Here is a 22,450-nt window from a genome sequence, read left to right as displayed (position 1 = left end):
CAGGATCTGCCTGTGTGTGGTGGCTCTTGATGCACTGACTCCAGCCTCAATCCACTCCTTGTGAAAGTCCCCAACACTTTTGAATGGCTCTCCAGGCTGCGGTCATCCCTGCTGCTTGTGCACCTTTTTCTTCCACATTTTCCCCTTCCACATAACTTTCCACATAACTGTGCTTTGATACAACACTTTGGGAACATCCAACTTCTTTTGCAATTACCTTTTGAGGCTTTCCTCCTTATGGAGAGTGTCAGTGATGGTTTTCTGCACAACTGTCAGGTCAGCAGTCTTTCCCATGATTGTGATTCCTACTGAACCAGACTGAGTGGCCATTTAAAGGCTCAGGAACCCTTTGCAGGTGTTATGGCAGAATTAGCTGATTAGAGTGGGACACTTTGAGCCTAGAATATTGACCCTTTTCACAATATTCTAATTTTCTGAGATTGTGGATTTGGGGTTTTCATGAGCTGTAAGCCATAATCATCTCAATTATGACACATCACGGCTTGAACTATCTTGCTTTGCATGTAATGAGTCTATCTGATATATTAGTTTCACCTTTTAAGTTGCATTACTGAAATAAATGAACTTTTGCACGATATTCTAGTTTTTCGAGTTTCACTTATAGTTTAGACTATTATTCATTATATTGCTCCACTGCTTTCTATCCCTCTTAACTATCATTGCTTCCAAAGCATCCATATACAGCTATTTGTTCTTTAAAATTCTCACTCTTGTCTTCTTGAGGATCTGATCAACTCATCCGGTCTCAGTTTCCTTTTGTCAACGTCTTTCTCTTGATCCATTTGTATATTTACTGATAAAGGGGGATACTTGTAGGTCATGGTTAAAATGAGAAGTCCTTGGAGCTGTCTGGGTTTGGTTGTTTTCTTGCCATTGTTTCTTGAAATGTCTGCAAGAAAACAACCAAGCTCAGAGAGCGCCAAGGACCTCTTGTTTGTATATTTGTTTTGCAATTCAATTTTCATTTGCCTTCTCTATGGACAGATTTCCAGCTTCTGTCAGCAAAGGCCAGTCACACTACTTTCTGAGCAGGGACAGATTTTTTGGTTGTCCTTCCATTTTGAGCCTATTGTAAACACACCCCAGCTATGATTCAAAACTTCTGTTTTCCAACTCAAATAATATTAAATATATATGAATCTTGTGGTTGATTCAGTCATAGACTTTAAGTCAATTCACAATTGTACACCCAAGTACCATTCAAACCTTATAGCTTCCAGTGAACACCTCACTAAGTGAAGCATATTCCTCTTGCTTTGTTAAGGGAGTGGACCAAATGACAAAGGAACAGTCCTTAAGAACTGATGGATCAATAGCCACAGGAGTTAGCCAATGAAGTTTGCTGGATTCTGAAGCCCTGGAGCTCCTGCTAACTTATCCAGAGCCCTCCTCTCCTTCCCCAGAGAAGCTCTTTCCATCAAGCCCTATCAACCACACTGGTGGAACTCTTGAACTGGATCACTTGGAGCCAGCAGAGCGCAAACAATGGACCTTCATTTAAATCCCCCCCACAGCTAATCAAAGTATCTTCCATGCCAGACAAGGTGTCTCCATTAATATCCCCCACACAATTTCCCCAGAGCCACATCAGACAGCTGGCAGGGAGAAATAAGGAGGGAGGATAGAGAGACCAAGTCTTTAAGGAGTTTTTCAGTCCTTTCTTGATCAGAGTCAGCTGCGTGTATTGCTCTTATTTCAGCGTGTTCAAAACCTACAGTTTTTACAGGTTTTACAATGAGTGTCCCCAGCGGATCAGATAACAGCAGCAATAAATCAAAGCAAAGTTATAAGTAATCAGATTGCCCAAATCCTCTCTCTGAATTACAACAAATAGTCAAAATTGGGAGCGTCCTATCAAATTCTGTACCTGTCAACAGTGGTGTCCCCCAAGGCAGTGTTCTAGGACCAACTCTTTTCATACTGTACTGTACTGTAACGACCTCTGTGATCATATTAAGAGCAACTGTGTTCTCTTCGCTGATGATGAAAAGCTATTCAACACCACAGACAATACTGCTACCCTTCAAAAAGACCTTGACTATGTATCAGAATGGTCAAACAAATGGCAACTTCAAATCTCAACAAATAAGTGCTCTGTCCTACATATTGGCAAAAAAAAATTCAGAAAATAAAATACAGGCTGAATAGTCAAGCTGATGATCCAAACTCTGTCAAGGATCTTGGAGTACTCATCTCAAATGATCTAAGTGCTAGAGCCCACTGTAACTACATAGCCAAAAAGGCGTTAAGATTTGTTAACCTAATCTTACGTAGCTTTTTCTCTGGTAATATTACAGTAATAACTAGAGTATACAAAACATTTGCTAGACCAATACTCGAATACAGCTCATCAGTCTGGAACCCACATTACATATTTGATATTAACACAATTGAGAAAGTCCAAAAATATTTCACAAGAAGAGTTCTCCACTCCTCTACTTGTTGCAGAATACCTTATGCCACCAGTCTTGACATTCTAGACCTAGAAAACCTAGAACTACGCCACCGATTGGTCTGATCTAAGTATAGTATATAAAATTATACATTGCAATGTCCTACCTGTCAATGAATACTTCAGCTTCAGCCATAACAATACAAGAGCACACAATAGATACAAACTCAAGGTAAACTGCACCAAACTTGATTGCAGGAAATACGACTTCAGCAACAGAGTGGTCAATCTCTGGAATACTCTACCTGACTGGTTTTTTTCCCCAAGCCCCAAAAACTTTAACCCTAGACTGTCTACTATTGACCTCACCCCTTTCCTAAGTGGTCTGTAGGGGGCGTGCATAAGCGCATCAACGTGCCTATCGTCCCTGTCCTATTGTTTCTTTTATTTTTTTATTTTTCTTATATATATCCATGTATTCATAACTATGTCTTTACTTATACCTATTATCTTGTAAGCAATTGACAAAAATAAATAAATAAATAAAAATAAATAAAAATAAATAAAGTATTTCAGAAGGGACCCTCCCTAGTTTTCTGGAGAATAAAAAAAGAGGAGGGGAGATGTACTTGATTGATGACAGCCTTGTGCTGCATTGCAGACAAGAAGCACCTCCAAATGAGGTAATCCTACTTCATCACATTAACAGAATCCTGCAAGACTGAAAATATTTCTCCTGTCCTTTCTTTTTAATCACCAGAAAACTTGGGTGTGTGTGTGTGTCCTATTTCAGCTTGCCATGCTTTCCCTCACCTGAAGACTGAGCTGTCACTTATCTGACCCATGTCTAGATGGAATGTCTTCTTCTATTTCCCAAGGTCATTCCCACATCTCATTACTGACAAGAAGCAACAGACTGTTGCCCATAGACTAAAGGGAGCTCCAGTTCTGCCTCAATTCCAATCAAAATAAATCTAGACTGGAATATCTAAGTTTGGCTTAAGAAACACTGGATCTTTTTGAAAGAATTGGCTGCAGTTCAGGATGCTGTATAACCTCTAAAATACACTTCTTCCATACTGCTCTCAGGGTTCATTCACCCATTCATTCTTGATCCAATCATCTCATCTTATATGGTATTACCAGACTCGCTTTAGTGCATTCCACATACTTTTATGTTTCTTGTGATGTACACAGCTTTCATTTCCACATAAGAAAGGAACACGGTTATTATCTGAATTAAAAAATTGGAGATTATTTCTGGCAATAGAGAAATGCATATCTTTATACCTGAGGTTATACTTTAAAGTAATATTACTTCATTGCCCATTGTCCCTTTCCTGGAATAGAAGATATGTGCATAAGCATCTTGTTTGTTTCCCTCCTTTTCTTTGTAACTGCTTTTCAAGGATTTTTCATTACCTGAGTGCAGTAGCCATCAAGTAGCTGGGAGGAAGAGCAATATGACAGATTTAGATCCACTAAAACAGTAATGGAGATGTTTTCTTACAGGCCAGACTGTAGAGGTGGACTATTGATAACATAGATGGCTTTTCACTGGGATTAGAAATAAATTATTCTGAAAGTTTTGAAATGTTCATAAAACATTCTTCCTACTTCCCACGTAGGAAGAAAGTTCTTCCAAAGTACATTTTCAGAAAACATACTCCAAAACAATAAACTGCAACAAAACAATGGCTGATGTCTTGTAAAGTGTCATCAAGTATTCAAATGAGATTAGGTTTTCTTCTAAAAGTGCATTGCGGGAAGCATCATTATTGCTCATATACTATCTAGGCTTTTGTCAGAAAGTTTCAACCTCATATATTTCATAAGAGATCAGAGAAAAGAAAACTCACAACACTGAGGCAAAAAAAAAAAAAAATCTTGTCTCTTCCATTACTTGGAACCTAACACTGACATCAACACCAGAAGGGGAGTCAACCATGAAAGAAGTATATTACCTCAGTCTCTGAGGAAAATCCAGAAATACTGATGGGTTACAAATGTTTGTCATATGTTATATGCAAGGTTGAGGATATTAGTGGCATTAGTGGTAATATTAGTCATATTAGTGGTAGAAGCTTTCTTCAGTATCATTTTCCCTAGAATGTAAATCAAAACATCCAAATAAAATAGGGAGTCCAGTAGACCCATTCTCTTAACATTTTTTTTCTTCCAAGTGGTTTCCTGCAAATGAATGGTCTGCTTTTTTTTTCAAATCAACCCAGTGTTGATCCCATGGTTGTGACTGGATTAACCAACCAGTTTGTCACCAAAGCCCGATTTCAGGGGCTGAGTGAGCCTGACTAGCCCAAAGTCACTCACTGGCCTTCATGTCTAAGGAGAGATTAGAACTCATAACCTCCTGGTTTCTAGCCTGGTGTCTTTAACCACTACTCCCTACATTTATATTGGCAAGTGAAACAGAGGAGGAGGAAGGTAACTCTGTTGAGCCTAGTAGAATTCCCATGCATGTACAGGTAGAGAAGACAATTATTCTTATTGAGAAAAATGAGAAGAAAATAGCTAAGAAAAGACATAGAAACATCAGTTCTCTGCAAAATGCTATTACTTTTTTCTTCTTTTTTTACTAGCCGACTCCTGTCCCTAATAGCTGACTCCATAAAATACAAGGATTTGAATTATTATTTTTCCAGTGCAAATAGTAGAACTCAATAAGAAATGCATATAACTTCGTAAATCATAGGAGGAGAGATCAAGATATCATGCTCAATCATAATTACCTTGTACAGAGAGAGCCAAATCTCAGCATGATATATTAAACTTTTTTTCCTACTGATTTTAGGTTTCCCACTTTTCTACCAATATTTGTCTTTAGCTGATATCTATTTACATAAGCTTATATGCAGCTCACAAATTGTTACCTTTTAGTTTTTCCAGCTGCTAAAATATGTAGTTTGCCATGATCTTTAGGGAATGCAAAATACCTCTCTGTTCTTCCAAAGTATTTTATAAGACTCCATTAAGCATAAAATAACAAAGAACAAATAAACCAGGCAATAATTTGAAAATGGGGATCTTTGGGGACTAACAGTTTCTTAAAATGGTTTAATAAATCAGTAGGTAATTGCTGCTGATCTGTATCAGACTAATGCTATATAAATTTACCAACCAAAAACATATGCCATCTGCAACTGTTACAGAGAGGATAATACATTTCTTGAAAGGGTCACCTAATCTTCCACCATTGAATCTAGAAATAGCCACGTTGTGCAGATGTTCATGCTAATTTCCTGGGCTACCATCTTTGTTTTCAAATGATGTTGGTATTAGTGGGATAAATCACAGAGTTTAGTCAATTAGCTGTTGAGTCAGAGTTAATTAAGAAGCCAGCCAGATTTTATCTCTTTAGTTTCTAAACTTTTATCTTAGTAGTCGGAATGATAATGTCACACAGTGGACCCATATCAGCCATGCTGCATTTAATTCTCCCTCTCCTTCAACATTTCTCAAAATTCCAGAGTTAATAAATTTTTAGAAACCATGATAATGTCAGATTTTACAAACATACACAGAACAGCTTGGGCAACATGATGCATTTGATAGGTTATTCAGATCAAATGATCTGCAAAGGATAACACATTTGGAGGTGAAGCTAATTAAGAGAAGACTGGTCCATATTACTACTACTACTACGACTATGACTACTAACAACAACAACAACAACAATAATAATAACAACAACAACAACAACAACAACAACAACAATAATAATAATTCTCCTCCTTCTATCTTCCTCTTCCTCCTCCTCCTCTAATGGATTGTCTCTTTAAATGCCAAAAGATGGGTGGGGAACATGATCTTTTTCCCCTTTTATCTTTCAGGATTAAATTAAATGCTTATTCCACTGATGCAATTATTCACTGATGTAAATTAGACTTGAAAGATACTACAAAATAAATAATACACAAATTGTCCTGACTAATATAAATACCAATTGTTCCAATTAAGCATCTACTCTCACCAAAGTCTGGTTGATTTGAAATATCGTATCCCACTTCATGTCAAATCTCTGCATTTTTAGTTTTTTCCTTCTGGTTTTCCTAGATATCTATTAAATATTTAAATCAAATAGTATTTTACTTTCGCTGGAATTTGCTAACAATAGAAGTCACAATTTTTAAGCACATGTCTGTTTGTATGTATATAGAGATTTTTTTTTTTAAAAAAGATATTTTATCTTTAGTTTTATCTTTAGTATTTAATATAAGCCAAAAAATAAACAGTTTCCATTTTTATATCTAAAAGGTGCAACACTTGTTCTGGAAGAGGCAACAAAACCTGTTCCACCTGCCAAGGGGTGAAAAAGTTGCTACATTTCATCCAGTTGATAATAACTTGGTATGTAATCCTGTTGGTGATGTTATGTTGATGTTAGCATGAAATATCGATTGCTGCCATTGCTAAAGCCTCTTCAAAGAGCCCAACCTATGTGGTGAATGTTCAATTTCACATCCTTTTCTTCTTTTCATTCATTTTTGTCCTTACTACTTTAAATAATCTTTTTCACTGTTCAAGTATACTGGGCATTAGCCCTCTTTCCCAGTGCTCAGCCTGATATTTCATTGGCTGTCCTGTTGATATATTTGGTGCCTCACAAAAAGATGGGATAAGGCAAATATTGATTTTTTTAAAATGAAACTTAGAATATTTTGGTAGCCATAGGACTATTCAGATAGTTGAAGGGAGACTATTCTGAAGTTGGAGGGAGAGATTTATTTGCTTTGAGACTTATTGAGAAATAAACCCTTTATTACTTGATTAAAACACCACAAGACAAATATTTAATTGTAATAAATTACATGATTTCTGACAAGACAATCGTTGCCTTTATTCAAAATGCCATACTTGTTTGTCAGTTCTTTAGCAGGATAATAACCAAGAGGTTTTGTATTTAGAAGCATCTGGGTAGAATCAGTTTGTATTTTTAAAATTAAATTAGAATGTCAGATTATTTGTTTTGAATAATGTTAAGAGCTGTAGTGGCACAGTGGTTAGAATGCAGTATTGTAGGCTACTTCTGCTGACTACTGGCTACCAGCAGTCTGGCACTTTAAGTCTCACCAGCTCAAGGTGAAATGAAGACCCAGATTGTTGGGGTCTTTCTATCTCAGACTCTCCCTTCCTCCTTCACTGGCTCACTCTTTAGATTTTAAGACAATCTCACCTTTCATTTGTAAATTCTGCATACTTTCCAACCATTCCTTCCATCTTATTTCTAATAGGAAAAAAACCCTATTGATCAGAAAACAAAATTACTTACACCAAGGACGTTTACACAAAAAGGACCCTTCTTGTTAATGAAGAACTTGAACGACTCTTTCTTTCACTTTCACTTGCTTATCCTTTTTAGTTCCTCTGAATCTTGTTTTGACTGTGGGCTTTCATTATGAACTAGCTTATCTTAACTGACCTCTCTTTTCACTGTTGTGCTACTCTCCTCTTAACTTGTCTTTCAAAAACTGATTACTTTCCTCCCTGTCCAGTTATCCATTTAACGCACAGCAAACTATTAATACATCCATCTTTTAAAACTGCGGTGTTGTGCCTTATCTCTATGTATGTATGATTTTGCATCAGGGATTCCTAAACTTTTGTCATCACTCTTTCTTTTACTGTCTTCCTAAGGTACACCTCCCCTAAAAACCCAACACAAACACAAATGAACAATGAAAAGAATACAATTAACATTTGGGAAAGGTGGTTCTATTGTGACGATGTAACTGTGAAGTTCTTCATCCTCCCTGGTACACCTTACAGTTTGGGAAACCCCATATTAAATTCCCCCCCTCCTCCTCCTTCCCCTTCTCTAATCCTTTTTTATCTTCCAGGAAAAACAATGTATATGAATTCATTTCTGAACAACAACTAAGCTTTCCAAGAGATCTTCTCAGTAATGCTATGGGGGAAAATGTACTTAAAGATGAAAATACTTTGGTAAGTACAATAATACTTTCTTAAGGCAAAGTTCCTGATGCCTTCAGATCCTTATTGTCTTTCTAATCATCATGATCATCACCACTACCGTCACCACCCTCACTACCAGTAGCAGTAAAAAAAAAGGCAACTAGAAACAACATGATTTAATGTTATAATTCATTTATTACCTCATGTAACTTTATCTAGCATTGATATATTAAACATAATTGGGCGTTCATTGGGATTTCAATTATATTCTTAAATTGGGTTCATATATTAGCTAATTAATTACTAGAATGGTATTTCCAAACCTCTAGTTTCTGAAGCTATAATCCAGTCCAATGGAAAGGGACCACTTCAGAGAAAATGGCCTACTTCAGCTATTTGCTCCTGCTTTTTGTTACAAGGTTCAACCATCTTTATAAGTTTTTGATTAGTATTTAATACATTTGATCTTGGTCTGTAGGTGGTAGTCATGCCACTCTCATAGTTTGGCATCTCATAAACGTTTGCACAATATTTTTTATTTTGTTGAATTGATATGCCTGTTCTATTTGTCAAAAAAGCTAAATCTAAAAAAAAATGTAATGATGACATTATATATTAAGATATAAGCACCAGAAGCATGATGCATGTACAATTTCTACATTGGTGCCTCAAGAGGAACAGATGATGACTCAGAATTTTTCTTATTATGATTAACAGTTCCAGAATTACAAAGTAAATATATCATGTCCTGCAGTTTCATATTTATCATAGGCATATTACATATCTTGAGATAATTCTTATTTTAAGCAATTGGAGTAGGGAGACACACTTAAGCGCTGCAGCTCCTAGTATTCTGCTTCTTATAGCAATAGCACTTGGACTTATATACCACTTCACAGTGCTTTACAGCCCTCTTACAGAGTCAGCATATTGCCCCCAACAATCTGGGTCCTCATTTTACCAACCTTGGAAGGATGGAAGGCTGAGTCAACCTTGAGCTGGTGAGACTCAAACTACTGAACTACTGGCAGCCAACAGTCAGCAGAAGTAGCCTGCAGTACTGAATTCTAACCACTGTGCCACCGCAGCTCATAGCTTTAGGGATTGAGCAATCTTCCTGTTAACAGGGACAGGTGAACTTGTTATGTACAATGCCTGAAGTAATGCCATTACTCATGTTCCTGGTCTGCTAATAAAAACAATGGATGAGTGGACATGGTCAGAAAGGAGAGAAGGGAAACTTAAAAAAACCAGCAGCAACTCAGAGGAATAGAACATATAGTTTTTGAAGTTTTTATTTTTATTTTTCAGGTATATCCTCTTGTTGATTTCCCTAATGCTGAGATCTCACTGGCTTCACAAAGAGCTATTGCAGAACATCATGGCCCACTCACCAGCACATCTCGCATCCTATGGCAGGTATATCAAAGTAGGCCTTTTGAAACTTGAATTCTACCCAAACTTTAACCTTATCACATATGAGAAATTTGAAAATCACAACACTATGTTAGAAATAACAAGCAAGCTGTTTGTGATACCATGTTTCCCTGAAAATAAGACTGTGTCTTATTTATTTTTTTTGCTACCCAAAAAGGCACCAGGTATTATTTTTGGGGGATATATCCACTGACTCACCTCACTTACACGTGTCACCCCAGCCTCCTTTTTGCTGTCAGAGGTCTTCAGGAATTTATTTTTCTGCAGCTGGCAAGGCTTTCCTGAAGCCCTCTGCAGCCGATAACAGAGCTCTGGATCAAGCTGGAGCTCTCTTATCAGCTGCGGAGGCCTTCAGAAAAGCCTTGCCAGCTGCAGAAGAAATGGGCCGGCAAGGCAGGTATGCGAGGCCTGACTGCAACTGTCAAAGGTAAGTAATAGGGCAGCTCCACCCCTCTATCCCCACCCTAACTTAATTTTTACCTGTGCACCTTGGAGTGGGTGGGGTATTAATTAGGGCTTATTTTTTTGGGGGGGGGGGTAGGGCTTATGTGAGGCACACATATAAAAATCAAGCTAGGTTTTAAAAATCAGGCTAGGTCGTATTTTCGTGGAAACACAATATTTCAGTTTATCTGCTGTGTGTTTGTAAGGAAGAAATGCACAATTCCTATTGCAGGAGCTGAGGATGAGGCAAATTGGGAGATCTTAATGTTTGTTTGTTTTACTTATAAGTAGCTAATTTAAGAAATGGTGTTGGCAGATGAGGAACATAACCTTTTTTTATCTACATACTTTTCCAAGAGAAATATTTCCCCAGTCTGGTTTCTGTGGAAGATTGTAAATATTTTCCCCCATTTTAAAAATCTGGGTGGTTTATGTGTATCAAAAACATAATAAAAATAATACCAATAAACATTAATCAATTGCAAGAATGGCTCAAATGGAATATAATTTGAAACCATAATTGCAATCATCAAATGCAGTGACAGCTAAAATGAAAGATACTTAAAACCTACTCACTTCATCACACAATGATTGAGGCTGGAAACTTGCTGAATTTTGGCACACACATCTCACTAAAGCAGGTGACTTTAACACTGACTTCCTGAATAAGCCACAGTTGGGTTGTTTATGGGACACATCAAGCCTTTTCCCATGAAAAGGCATCTTCAGACTTTGCAAAAGGTACAGTAAGGCGGCATAGCAGTTTTGAAGGCTAGATATATTCGAAATAAAGATAATGTATTAGAAATTATTAGAAAGGCTAGATATATTATTAGAAATTATTAGAAAGGCTAGATATATTAGAAATAAAGATAATGTTGGAAATTAATCTTCCATAAGTCCTTTGGAAAAGGCCATGTTTTTGTCTTAGATTAGATTAATAAAAAAATCATATGGAGCTGGAAATTTAGCAGGAGAAACCAGATCAAGAGAACTGTACATGTTGCAGTCTACATTTATGCACCAGATGGCAGAGTGGCTACATGATCAGAAAGCTTTTTCTCCCTCCTAAGGGACTCACCCACAATATTGCTCTTAAAACCTTTCTTGCCAAACATTTTAACTGAACACTTGTTTAAAAATATACGCTTTCTGTTTTAAAATGTCTCTCATACACAACTGCATTGAAAGTGGTTTTCATCCATATTATCTTAGTGTATAATCAATTATATCATAGTTGCCAGGAATCTGAACACGAATACTATATCTTCTGCTACATAAAGAGATGACTTATCAGCCTATCAGAAGATTCAGAATTAATATGGAATAAAATCAGAAATGTGGTGAATATATATTAAATTAGATGGAGTTATTTTAGAAATCTTATCAGTTAAAGAATTAGTCACATATTACGGTTCAAAAAATTTAATTCTTTTTGGCACAGAGAGGCTACATAGTTGCATTTTATTTTGTGATAGGATTTGCATATTTTTTTGTAATTATTATGTTACTATTGCTTTTATATCTCTTCCTCTGAGCTTAATGTAGTGTGCACATAGGTCTCTTCATTTTATACCCCCACAACAGAGGCAGTTGGACTGATAGAGTGTGATTGGTACTGTGTCCCCTTGTGAGCTCTGCATTATCCTAATTACCCTACCTGCTGTTTTTAATTTCTCTATTGTATTATTTCTTTTTAAAATATATTTTATTAAAAGTTTGTTTTCTTAATGTAAAATAGAAATAAAAACAATGGAAAGAGGATAGCGGAGATAAAGTGAAGAGAAACAGAATTGGTTACAGTGTTTTCAGGTCATATGATTGTCTTTTGCTACCTTCTGACAAGCAAAGTCAATGGGGAAGCCAGATTTACTTAACAATCATGTTACTAACTTAATTACTGTACTTAACAGTGAAGGCAAGATTGGGTGTAAAATGGGGCAAAACTCACTTGACAACAGTCTTGCTTAGCAGTGGAAATTTGGGGATTGATTATAATTGTAAGTTGAGGATTACCTGTAACCCAAAACTATTTACATTCTTGTCCCTAATTAATGCGGGCAGCTTTGCCATCTCTGCCAGTTCCATCATCTTTTCAATCCATTCCTCCATTATGGGATTTAACACTTCTTTTCATGTCTTCATATAGAATTCTTATAGCTGTCGACATCAAATCAAATCAAACATTTATTGTCAATGCACAACATATGTACAATGAAATTGAAAGGAGCCTCCCTTGGTGCAGCCTCCCCTTCCCCCTAAAAACACAAAATACATCTCAATAACTCAATAAATTAAAGAAATAGAATCCCTAAACCATATAAGTAATAACTAACACACATTCTCATATACCTATATGTATGTAACATTATTATTATATTACACTGGTATGAACATGTTGCATGTTGCGCTGGCCCTGCAAGTCTATCATATTAAACCTAATTGTGGTGTTATGTTGCATTCAGAAGCCTGACGGCCCAGGGATAAAAGCTACTTTTCAGCCTATTTGTTCGGCTGGCTATGCTTTTATATCTCCTGCCTTATGGTAGGAGAGTAAAAAAGTGCTGACCAGGGTGTGAATCATCCCTGAGAATTTTCCTCACTCTGCTGAGGCAGCGGGTCCTGGGGATTTCGTCGAGCTGTATCAGGGGACAGCCCATAATTTTTTGTGCTGTGATCATCATCCTCTGTAATGTGATCATCATCACATTATCCTCATCCTCTGTGATCATCATCCTCTGTGCTGTGATCATCATCCTCTGCCTTTTTGTCCATGGCTGTCAAGCCAGCATACCATACAATATACATTGACATGTATATCAATGACGTTCCATTGTTTTTTCTCCCATTTTTTTTATCCAATAGTCCTAGAAGAAAACTTTCTGGTTTCCATTGTTAGTCCATTTTTAAATCTTCTGATTTAAACCATGAATCTATGCAAAATATTTCTTTACCTTATCCCATGCCCACCACGAGTGATTAAAAAATACCCTCCTTATGCTTGCATTGCAACAAACATTCAAAACACCTTTATATATCTTTGATAATTTATATAGGGTAAATACCAGTGGTATATCATTTTATAGAAATTCACCTTAAGCTTATAATTCAACATGAATTTCTGTCCTTTAGTCCACATATTTTCCCATTGCTCTAACATTATATTAAAATCAATTTTCCTATAATTTCTTCATTATATTCTCAAGTCTCAGCAGATGATGACACTTGGTTGATCTTATTCTGACTCAGTAGCTAAGCAGGTTTAAATCCTAGAAGAGAAAACTGGGAGGTTGAAAAATATACATTATATATGTATGACCAATGAAAATATAAGAGAGTGACTGCTAGAAAAGACCGATGTTCAGGTGTTTGGCCATAGAGAGAAAATGAATGAAGATCAAATTGCAAAACAAATATATGAAGGAAGAGTGAGTAGTAAGAGGAAATGGGAGACTGGAGCAGTCATAGTTGAGCAGAGATCCTAAAATATGATCCTATAAAAAGGGAACAGCATATGGACATGGTGGAAGCAAGGATGGGTTGCAAGGATAGAAAGTTATTGAAAAATATAATTAATGGATTTATTTTCTTAATGCCATGCCTTTCAATTAGTAATAGCGTAGTGCTTTATAGTGCTCTCTGGGCAGTTTACAATGTAAGCATTATTTGCCTATTGACCCCAAAAATCTAGGTCCTCATTTTATAGACCTCAGAAGGATGAAAGGCTGAGTCAACCTCGAATCGAATCAGGAGTGAATTCCTGCTGTGGGCAGTTTGCCTGCAATATGCAGTTTAACCACTACACAACCAGGGCCAATTTCTCTGACTTACCTTTTGCCTTTTTTTTCTGTGCTGACCATTTGCTTAGTATGTATTATAGAGGCAAACAACTTTTGAGCAATTTCAAAAAAAAATGCATGGATGTGTCAATAACAGTACCAGAAATAAATCTGGAGCTAAAGAAGATTTTATTTTTATTTGTGCTGTAGCAGTTTAGATTTGAAAAGAAGATCCTTTCATATAACACAAATAGAAGTTATTTACTAGTTCAAACAAGGCTGGTATATTTACACATTGCTTCTGTGATCCCTAGCCACAATTTATGCACTTCCATCTTTCTTGATTCTGTCTTTCACACAGGCCAGTCTTCATACTTACTCAGGAGGAGACATGAGTGAGTAGCAAGATATTAGCTGCAATAATCAATTATTGTTAAACCAGTGATGGGATTCAATATTTTTTTACTACCGGTTCTGTGGACGTGGCTTGGTGGGTGTGGCAGGGGAAGGATACTGTAAAATCTCCAGTCAGAGGTGGTATTTGCCGGTTCTCCGAACTACTCAAAATTTCTGCTACAGGTTCTCTAGAACTGGTCAGAACCTGCTGAATACCATCTCTGTGTTAAACGTTTAGAAACCTACCAAAGCCTCCGTGTGAATATAATAGTTAAAGGGTGTGATAAGTAGGGACCCTTTTGTATTTATTGTCCCTTTTTCAAGAGGAGGATTGATGGAAGGTACTAAAGATTAGAGAAGCTTTGAGGAACAGCAAAGAGGATAATCCTTTGTGACTGGAAAGAAAGTCAATCTCCTGCTTTTAAGAAATGGATTAGGCTATGGGTTCATTATATAGTTTTGAAAAAATCTTTGTGCTCTGAAACTGAAAATGAGTTGACACATTATGTTATATGATCCAGATTACAGTCAATGTTTGGATGAATTGCATATAGGTATGTATATTTATAATATGAGGGGCGGTTTGATGGTTTCAATGGTTAAGACACTGGGCTTGCCAGCTGGAAAGCCAACAGTCCAGGTTCAAGACCTGAGCACTGCACAATGGGGAGACCTCCCATTATTCTCCCTAGCTCCAGCCAACCTACCAGTTTGAAAGCATGCAAATGTGAGTAGATAAATAGGTACCACTTTCGTGGGAAGGTAACAATGTATCATGTTTTGCTGTATGCTCTGCACTGAGGTATGATGTCATGACCGCAAAAACATCTTCAGACAGCACTGACTCAATGGCCTAAAAATAGAAATGAGCACCATCCCGTAAATTAGACTGTGACTATAGTGAATTAACATACTCAGGGACTCTTTTACTTTTACCTTTACTTATCATATGGATCATTTTTGGTGTTGATATTTATTGTGTCTTTAACATTAGGAATGTTTCCTAAGATAATTATATAAAGAGCAAAAATATATTTTTACTGTATATGTAGGTTTTTTCTTTTTAACAATAACAATAACAACAATAATAATATTAATAATAATAATGATAATGATAATAATAATAATAATAATGCAAATCCATGTGAAAAAAATTATGGTTGGCAGTCTTATGGAAAGACCTTTCTATAGGCCACAAGATTACTTAGTTTTCCTTAGAAAGTTCTGATCCAACATCCCAAGAATCAAAGATTATATAGATTTCTCATCCCAGGGACCTGTAGTTTTTTTGATGGTGTTAAGTTCTACTTTACCTTTAAGGATTGAGGAGTAGGGCTGCAAGATATTTTCATTCTAGTCATATTAAATTTTAGCTGATATGAAGCAATTCATGCTGGAAATGGAAATATATCAAAAAGGAAAATAAACTTTTCTTAATGCAGTCAAAATACATTATTGCTATTGTTACTTCTGTCCTGGTGATATACCAGAAAAAGGAGAATATAGAAATCCCATACCACTGGTAAAGCCTGGACTGATTATGCCAAAATTCCACAATTGCACTTTCATTATTTAGGGAAATTTGAAGCTGCAGTTAGGATATGGATATGTGTTCTCCATTCTGCTTCTATAACTCTGGCATTTTCAGGTTGAATTGCAAATAAAGCCAGGAAGTGGTTATGGTGACACAACTGAAGCTATTTGTACACGTGGATGAGATTGACATGTAAATCAAAGAGGTTTCTGTTGTACTACTGCTACTACCATCCTGCCTTTTTTGAACACTTCCATTGGTGCCAATGCAAATAAGATGCATTTGAGGGAAAATCTGAATGTCAAAAACTCCACTTGTCACCCTTATTTGGGAAGAAACCTCTGTAAAACTCTGTAATCTTACTTTAGGATACACAGCCAAAGGATCTGGTTTATCCTTAAAGTAGGGTTCTCCAAATGTGGCAACTTTTAAGACTTGTAGACTTCACCTCCCAGAATTCCCCAGCCAGTGTGAGGAAAACTGAGAACTGAAGTCCACAAGCCCTAAAGTTGCCAAGTTTGAAAAGGATTCCTGCACTTGGAAATGCTTTTTGTGTTTTCTTTAAAGTTGCTAGGACTCACGGCAGAAGGAGGCTACTATGGATGACACCAGCTAGCACTGATGGTACTAGCAGAATATCTCTGAAATTACAGCATACTGAATCATTTTTATTCCTTCACTTTGCTTTCACTGAGCTTGTTTTTCACTTAATGGAAAGGGTTTGCTCACATCAAGGAAAGGATAAATAAAAGCAAGCAGCTTTAAAAGTGTCTCTGACACCAGCCTTTTCAAGTGAGAAGTACTCTTCCTCTTAAGAAATGTATTTTCTCTGTCTGTTGGGGAAGTATATAAAGGTGAAAAAGAACAAAACCAAATAAAGTGTTTTCTAAGCAGAAAATTGAACCAAAGGGAATATGTATCCTTTATTTCCCCATCTCTCTCAACCCTTGCCACTCTCTCTTGTAAACATCACTTGCCTTTTTTTTTCTTCCTGAACATGAAGTCAGGGTGCAAATGGTTTTGCTTCTAATACAGGAAAGTTTAGAATGAGTATTGGAGGGATATTAGACCAATGGGAAAGTGGATAAGTCATGAAATTAAGGGCACATTACTGCCCTTTCCCCAGAGATTGACTAGAAGACCATGGAACCTGGACAGAAAGGTTAGAACTGGAGGAATAGCAGAAAAGTGAGCAGGACACACTTTTAAAACATTTTAAACACACACATATTAAAACTACTTGAGAGAGCCAAGACTTCTTGTGTACAGCTAGGTCTGTTCCTGGCTTGTTGCTCCTGCTCCTATAAGAGGCTGTCCTGGTTGAAGAGATGAACCTGAACACACTTGCATTACAAGTCAGTAGCATTCTGGTCATTGGAGGGGAAATACATTAACATGCAATCAAGGTAGCACAGCAACTCTATCCTAGTAGTACTCAGCAAGGAAAGTGAACTGGGGACTAAATTGTTCTATGTGAAGAGAAATCCACATCTCTACTTTTGAGCAGGTAACTCTTTTCTGGGACGTAGGTCATCAGATTGCCAGAATTCCTTGCTTCAAAATGTTTCAGGTCAACTCTAAATCTTTCTTGCGGGTGTCAAACTGGCAGCCCATGCCCTGGATGTGTCATGGCCATGTGCACCCCAGCTCTGTGAATGGGAAAAACATCACAAAATGTCACGTGATGGCAATGCAAGGCAGCAAGTTTGACACCCGTGATCTATCTATAATAAGAATTCATCCATCCATGACAGGAAAATGTCCCATATATAACTGAGACTCGGTTGGGTAAGGACAGTGATCTCATCCCATCTGAAATCTGTCTTGTACCAACCTCTGACCAGAGAAAAGGGGTGGCATTGATCTCTACATGGGGAGTGTGATACCTGAAGAGTATCCAGAAACTGCAGTTAAAATGCATAGTTCTGGAAGCTCCTAAGACTGTATACATAACATTATTACTGTGCAAGTTGCATTGGTTACAGTTTGCTTCTGGGTACAGTTCAAGGTGTTCATTGTTAATTTTAGAGCCCTACATGGCATGGGTCCAGGGTATCTGAGAAAAGCTGTCTTTTCATAATAGCAATAGCACTTGAATTTATATACTGCTTTACAGCGGTTTACAGCTCTCTCTAAGCAGCTTACAGAGTCAGCCTATTGGCCCCAACAATTTGGGTCCTCATTTTATCCAACTCAGAAAGATGGAAAGCTGAGTCAACTTTGAGTCCAGTGAGATTTGAACTGCCCAATTGCAGTCAGCCGGCAGTCAGCAGAAGTAGCCTGCAGTACCGCACCCTAACCACTGTGCCACCGTGGTGTATGTAATGGGACACACTCACCCCACTCACGCAAGTGGAAAGAAGCCCGCTATGGATCCCATCTGCTATGGAATTGAATCAGGTGGGGATCAAGGGGAAGAGCCTTTTCTGCTATGGCCCCATCCCTGTGAAACATCCTACTGTCAGAAATGAAGATTTCCCCCTCCTTTTTGGCCTTTCGGAAGGGTGTTAAAAGCTGGATTGCTGGTTGGTCTAGGGCTGCTCACCACTGGAAGTGGCTGATGAGGTAAGAAGACCTCATCCTGTCTTGTCCATCTCTTAGTTCTCTTAGTTTCAATTTTAATACTGTTTTTACTTATACTTTAATCCTTGCAGTTTTAATGTTTTGATTATATTTTTTACTTATTTTATAACTTCTGATTCAACGAGGGTCACTTTGTAGGGTAGATGGGCAGTATAAAAATTTAATAAATGCATAAATAAAATAAATAAATCTCTCATAGGTTCTGAGATACTGAGATATGAATACCTATGTGGTAGGTTGAAGTTATGTGGAAGCTATGGTAGAATTTGTCTGAGTTGTGTAATGATAAAGATGTCAGTAGCTTGGGAGAGAGTTACATTTTCCCTCTACCAGAACATCTGGCATTTAAGGGTGGCATGAGGAGAATCAGGCAATCATAACGATTAGGCACTTAAACAATGGCAGTCAATTGTTCGACTATTTTTTTACATTTATCCTTCTTGCTTCTTTTATCCATGTGAATAAGACAATTATGTAGTAAAGACACAAGTACATTGCAAAATATCTGCCTTCTGTAAGGCATGTTTCTTTTATGCACAAATATCACATCATATGGTAGAAAAATGGAAATCCTCCTGCTGAACTTATAAAAATATATTTTGTATTAGCACAGATTATGTATGTAATGTAGATAATATTGCCCATCTCATATAGCATCCAGCCCAATCAAACAATGGTTTTTTGGAGGGTGGGGGGTGGGATAGACATATTGATTGTAATAGCTGTTTATTTGCTGAAGGACTCAACCAATTTTCTATGTGTCACACAAGCAACACTTTTATGTGGTATTTTATATTGTGTGGAAGGGGTGTCAAATTCATGCATGGAACACATTCAATAATTTTCTCATTTTAAAGGGACAGTTATTAAATATTTCTAGTTTTGACCTGTGCTTCAATAACCCAGGAAACTAAAACATATGATATGCATTTTATAAACTTTACTGAGTCTTTTATATGAAGGATTTAGAAGTCAGAGTCCACAAATCTACATTTGATTTTCTTTTTATCTTGTAAATGGCACATTTAGTAGATACTTTGCCAAACCCCTTAATAGAAAGATCCTGATACATTTATTGTATGCATACAAGATACAGTGCCTCCCCAAATTATGTCCAGTATATAAAAGGTAATGGCAATAATTTCACAGTCCACAGCCCTCTTGTTTCTTACTATATATTTTCTCTACATATGGAAAATAATACAGAGAAAGAGAGAGAAAATACAGAACACATCTCTTTCATTTCTGGATTCTATTGTGACACACAGTAGATTTCATTGTTTAAAGCATGCACACAACTCTAGAGTCCACATTAGTGTGCCAGAAAGCTCAACTAAAATAATATTCATGAGATGCTAATTGTGCATGCTGAAAGTATGCATATATTTTAATAAAACAAGAGATGGATTGCCAGTAGATAGAGCAGAGTGTAGACCTCAGCATGATTATTATATCTGATGACAATGATATTTTCTTTTCTTTTCTCAGAGACAAACCATAGAGCTAATTCCTGTGACTGAAGTCCATTATCGATATGCTGCAAAGTCCTATACTTATTACATCTACGGAACAGAGAACAAAGTGTATGCCCTGGACTATCCAGAAAGATACTGTTGTGGCTGCACTATAATCTGACAGTGAAATTCTGTGCAAGTATTCTTTATATAAAACAAGGTACTTTTATGTCTAGAGTGGGATGATATGGTTTCCTTGCTTACTGTTGTGATAAGCAGAATAATCTTTGTTATCCTACTCCTCCAGATAAGAAAGCTGAAAGCATGGTAATAAAATTTCCTAAATCCTATTTCTACTTTTGTTTAAACAACACATATCTAAACAACATATATCCAATATATTTAGATATATATTAATATATAGATGAATATTAAATATATGAGAAAATATATATTTTCTGGAAAAATAGCACATTGGAGCACAAACTATGTATCTATTTTCTAAATCTACTGTGTTGTAGAGTAATCACTATTAAATCTATGGGAGTAAAGACTTAAGCAGATGTATGAGACGATGAAAACAGGAATAATTCTAGAAACCTCTAGAAAAGGAAGTTATTATATATGGGTTGATGCCATTTTCTTTAAAATTTGGATTGTTTTGCATTTGATTTTGGTTAAGTGAGAGATAATGAAATTCAGTTCCTCCCCTTTAGTTATCAAGAAACAGTTGCACGTACATTGTATATATAGAGAAAAAAATATGTAGCATGAATCTAGTTTTTCTAAGGCAGGGATGTCAAACTTGCGTCATCACGGCGTCATCACATGATATATAGGGACTTTTCCCCTTTCACTAAATTAGGCGGGGGCAGGACCAGCCCGTGATTCATCTGGCCCACGGGCCACAAGTTTGACACCCTTGTTCTAAGGCATAGTAATGTACTAAATTACAAGCTTGAGATAAAATACTTGTATTTTAGTAGAATATGTTGTACTGAGTATATAATATATTTTTGTAGGGAAAACACAACAATATAATAAAACCACCCTTTATTTTGCTATAAACCTATTTCATCAGGATTAGGCAGAAAGGAAGCATCCTAAGATTTATCTGTATATAAATTTCAAACTGACAGGCAGAGTAGACAGGTAGTTGAGGACTTCATAGTATATCTTACAGCCAATGTATTTTCCAGAGATCAATAAAACATTGATCCTAAATTCATTCATAAATATGTTTGTCTATGATGTTTCTTTAGAAAAAACATGACTAATTATGAGACATAATATTCTCCCCTCAAAAAAAATTGAAAGAAAAATAGAAAAAGAAAAAAATCTGATGTGAGTCCCAATCCCAACTATGTCAGGTTTCCATATTCTCAGAGTAATTATTTTCACATATCACTGCAGAATTGCTAGCTGGAGTGGTGCAGTGGCCTAGAGGTGGAGCTGTCGCCTCACAATCAGGAGGCTGTGAGTTGGATCCTAGGTAGCCGCAGATATTTCTCTCTCTGGACACAATGAGTAAAATATCAGCTGCGAATTCTGCATTGGTGACAGGAAGGGCATCCGGCCAGTAAACACTCAGCCTCCATTAGTTGCACTGACTCCACCCTGATGCAAGGGATTGCAGGATCATTAAAAGACAATTTTATTTATTTATTCGCAGAATTGCTAGGTCATATTTAGAAGTGAATGAATCTGCAGTACCCCGCCTTGCTCACTTATGATTTCAGGCCAATGACAGAAAGGAGATGAATAAATGAATGCTTGGGGTTCACTGCTTTTTATGTAAACTAATAAGAAACTCAATTTGAGAATGCTGATCCAGTGCATGAGACCAAGAGGGAATATCCACAGGCTTGAGGGATCTCATTAAACTAAAATAATTAAGAGACTGAAGGCCTCAGTGGAGCTTCAAAAAACAGGAAGTGGAGGACTGGAATGGATAAAAAGGCAGAATGATGCTTTGTTACAACTCCCACTAGTTTCTTTTACAGCTTCTAAGTGAGCCATTGATGATTTTCCATATACTCTAGTCCCTGTTATTGCAGGATTCATGGTATTAACAATCATTTCAGGAAAAGCCTAGGAACACAGTCCCACTTTAATGATTTTCCACTAGAGGGAAGCAATGACATAAAAATCAGTCTGGCGTCACGACGATACGGCATGCGATCTTGGAGATCTGAGATCGCAGCCAATATCTTTGCTCCTGGATGGTCCAAGTGGATCTAAACCATCCCGAAGAGACGGTGAATGTAAAGAGCGCATCCTGTCGATCCCAGGGATACCGCAAAGTCCCTGGTAGATCCAGGAGAAGCTCTTTTTGCCAGTGGCAAAGAGGCAGCCATTAAAGCTGCTGAAGTTGGGACAGCTCCGAAACGAAAGAGAACGGAAAGAGAGAGTGTGCTGGTTTGGTGAGAACTTTTTCTTTATTTTAAGACTTGAAAGGACACCCTAAGGGAAAGAAAGA

General features: G+C 37.0%; 1 protein-coding gene across 2 annotated transcripts in view; it reads left to right on the top strand.

The window, feature by feature from the left end:
• Positions 1-21,295, top strand: part of LOC113418111 (protein SSUH2 homolog) — a 49,776-nt gene extending 28,481 nt beyond the window's left edge. For both annotated transcript variants that reach the window (XM_026676815.2, XM_026676825.2), the window contains 4 exons: positions 6,686-6,778; positions 8,269-8,374; positions 9,656-9,763; positions 20,006-21,295. In XM_026676815.2, the coding sequence (XP_026532600.1) occupies positions 6,686-6,778; positions 8,269-8,374; positions 9,656-9,763; positions 20,006-20,152 (454 nt within the window). In that variant the 3' untranslated portion in view covers positions 20,153-21,295. The remainder of the gene's footprint in view (positions 1-6,685; positions 6,779-8,268; positions 8,375-9,655; positions 9,764-20,005) is intronic.
• The last annotated feature ends 1,155 nt before the right edge of the window (positions 21,296-22,450 follow it).

Source organism: Notechis scutatus, chromosome 2 (genome assembly GCF_049901735.1).
Source record: "Notechis scutatus isolate UNSWTSFEM ecotype Mainland chromosome 2, rNotScu1.2, whole genome shotgun sequence".
In the NCBI taxonomy this organism is placed as follows: Eukaryota; Metazoa; Chordata; class Lepidosauria; order Squamata; family Elapidae; genus Notechis; species Notechis scutatus.
This window is presented reverse-complemented; position numbering and strand designations above follow the sequence as displayed.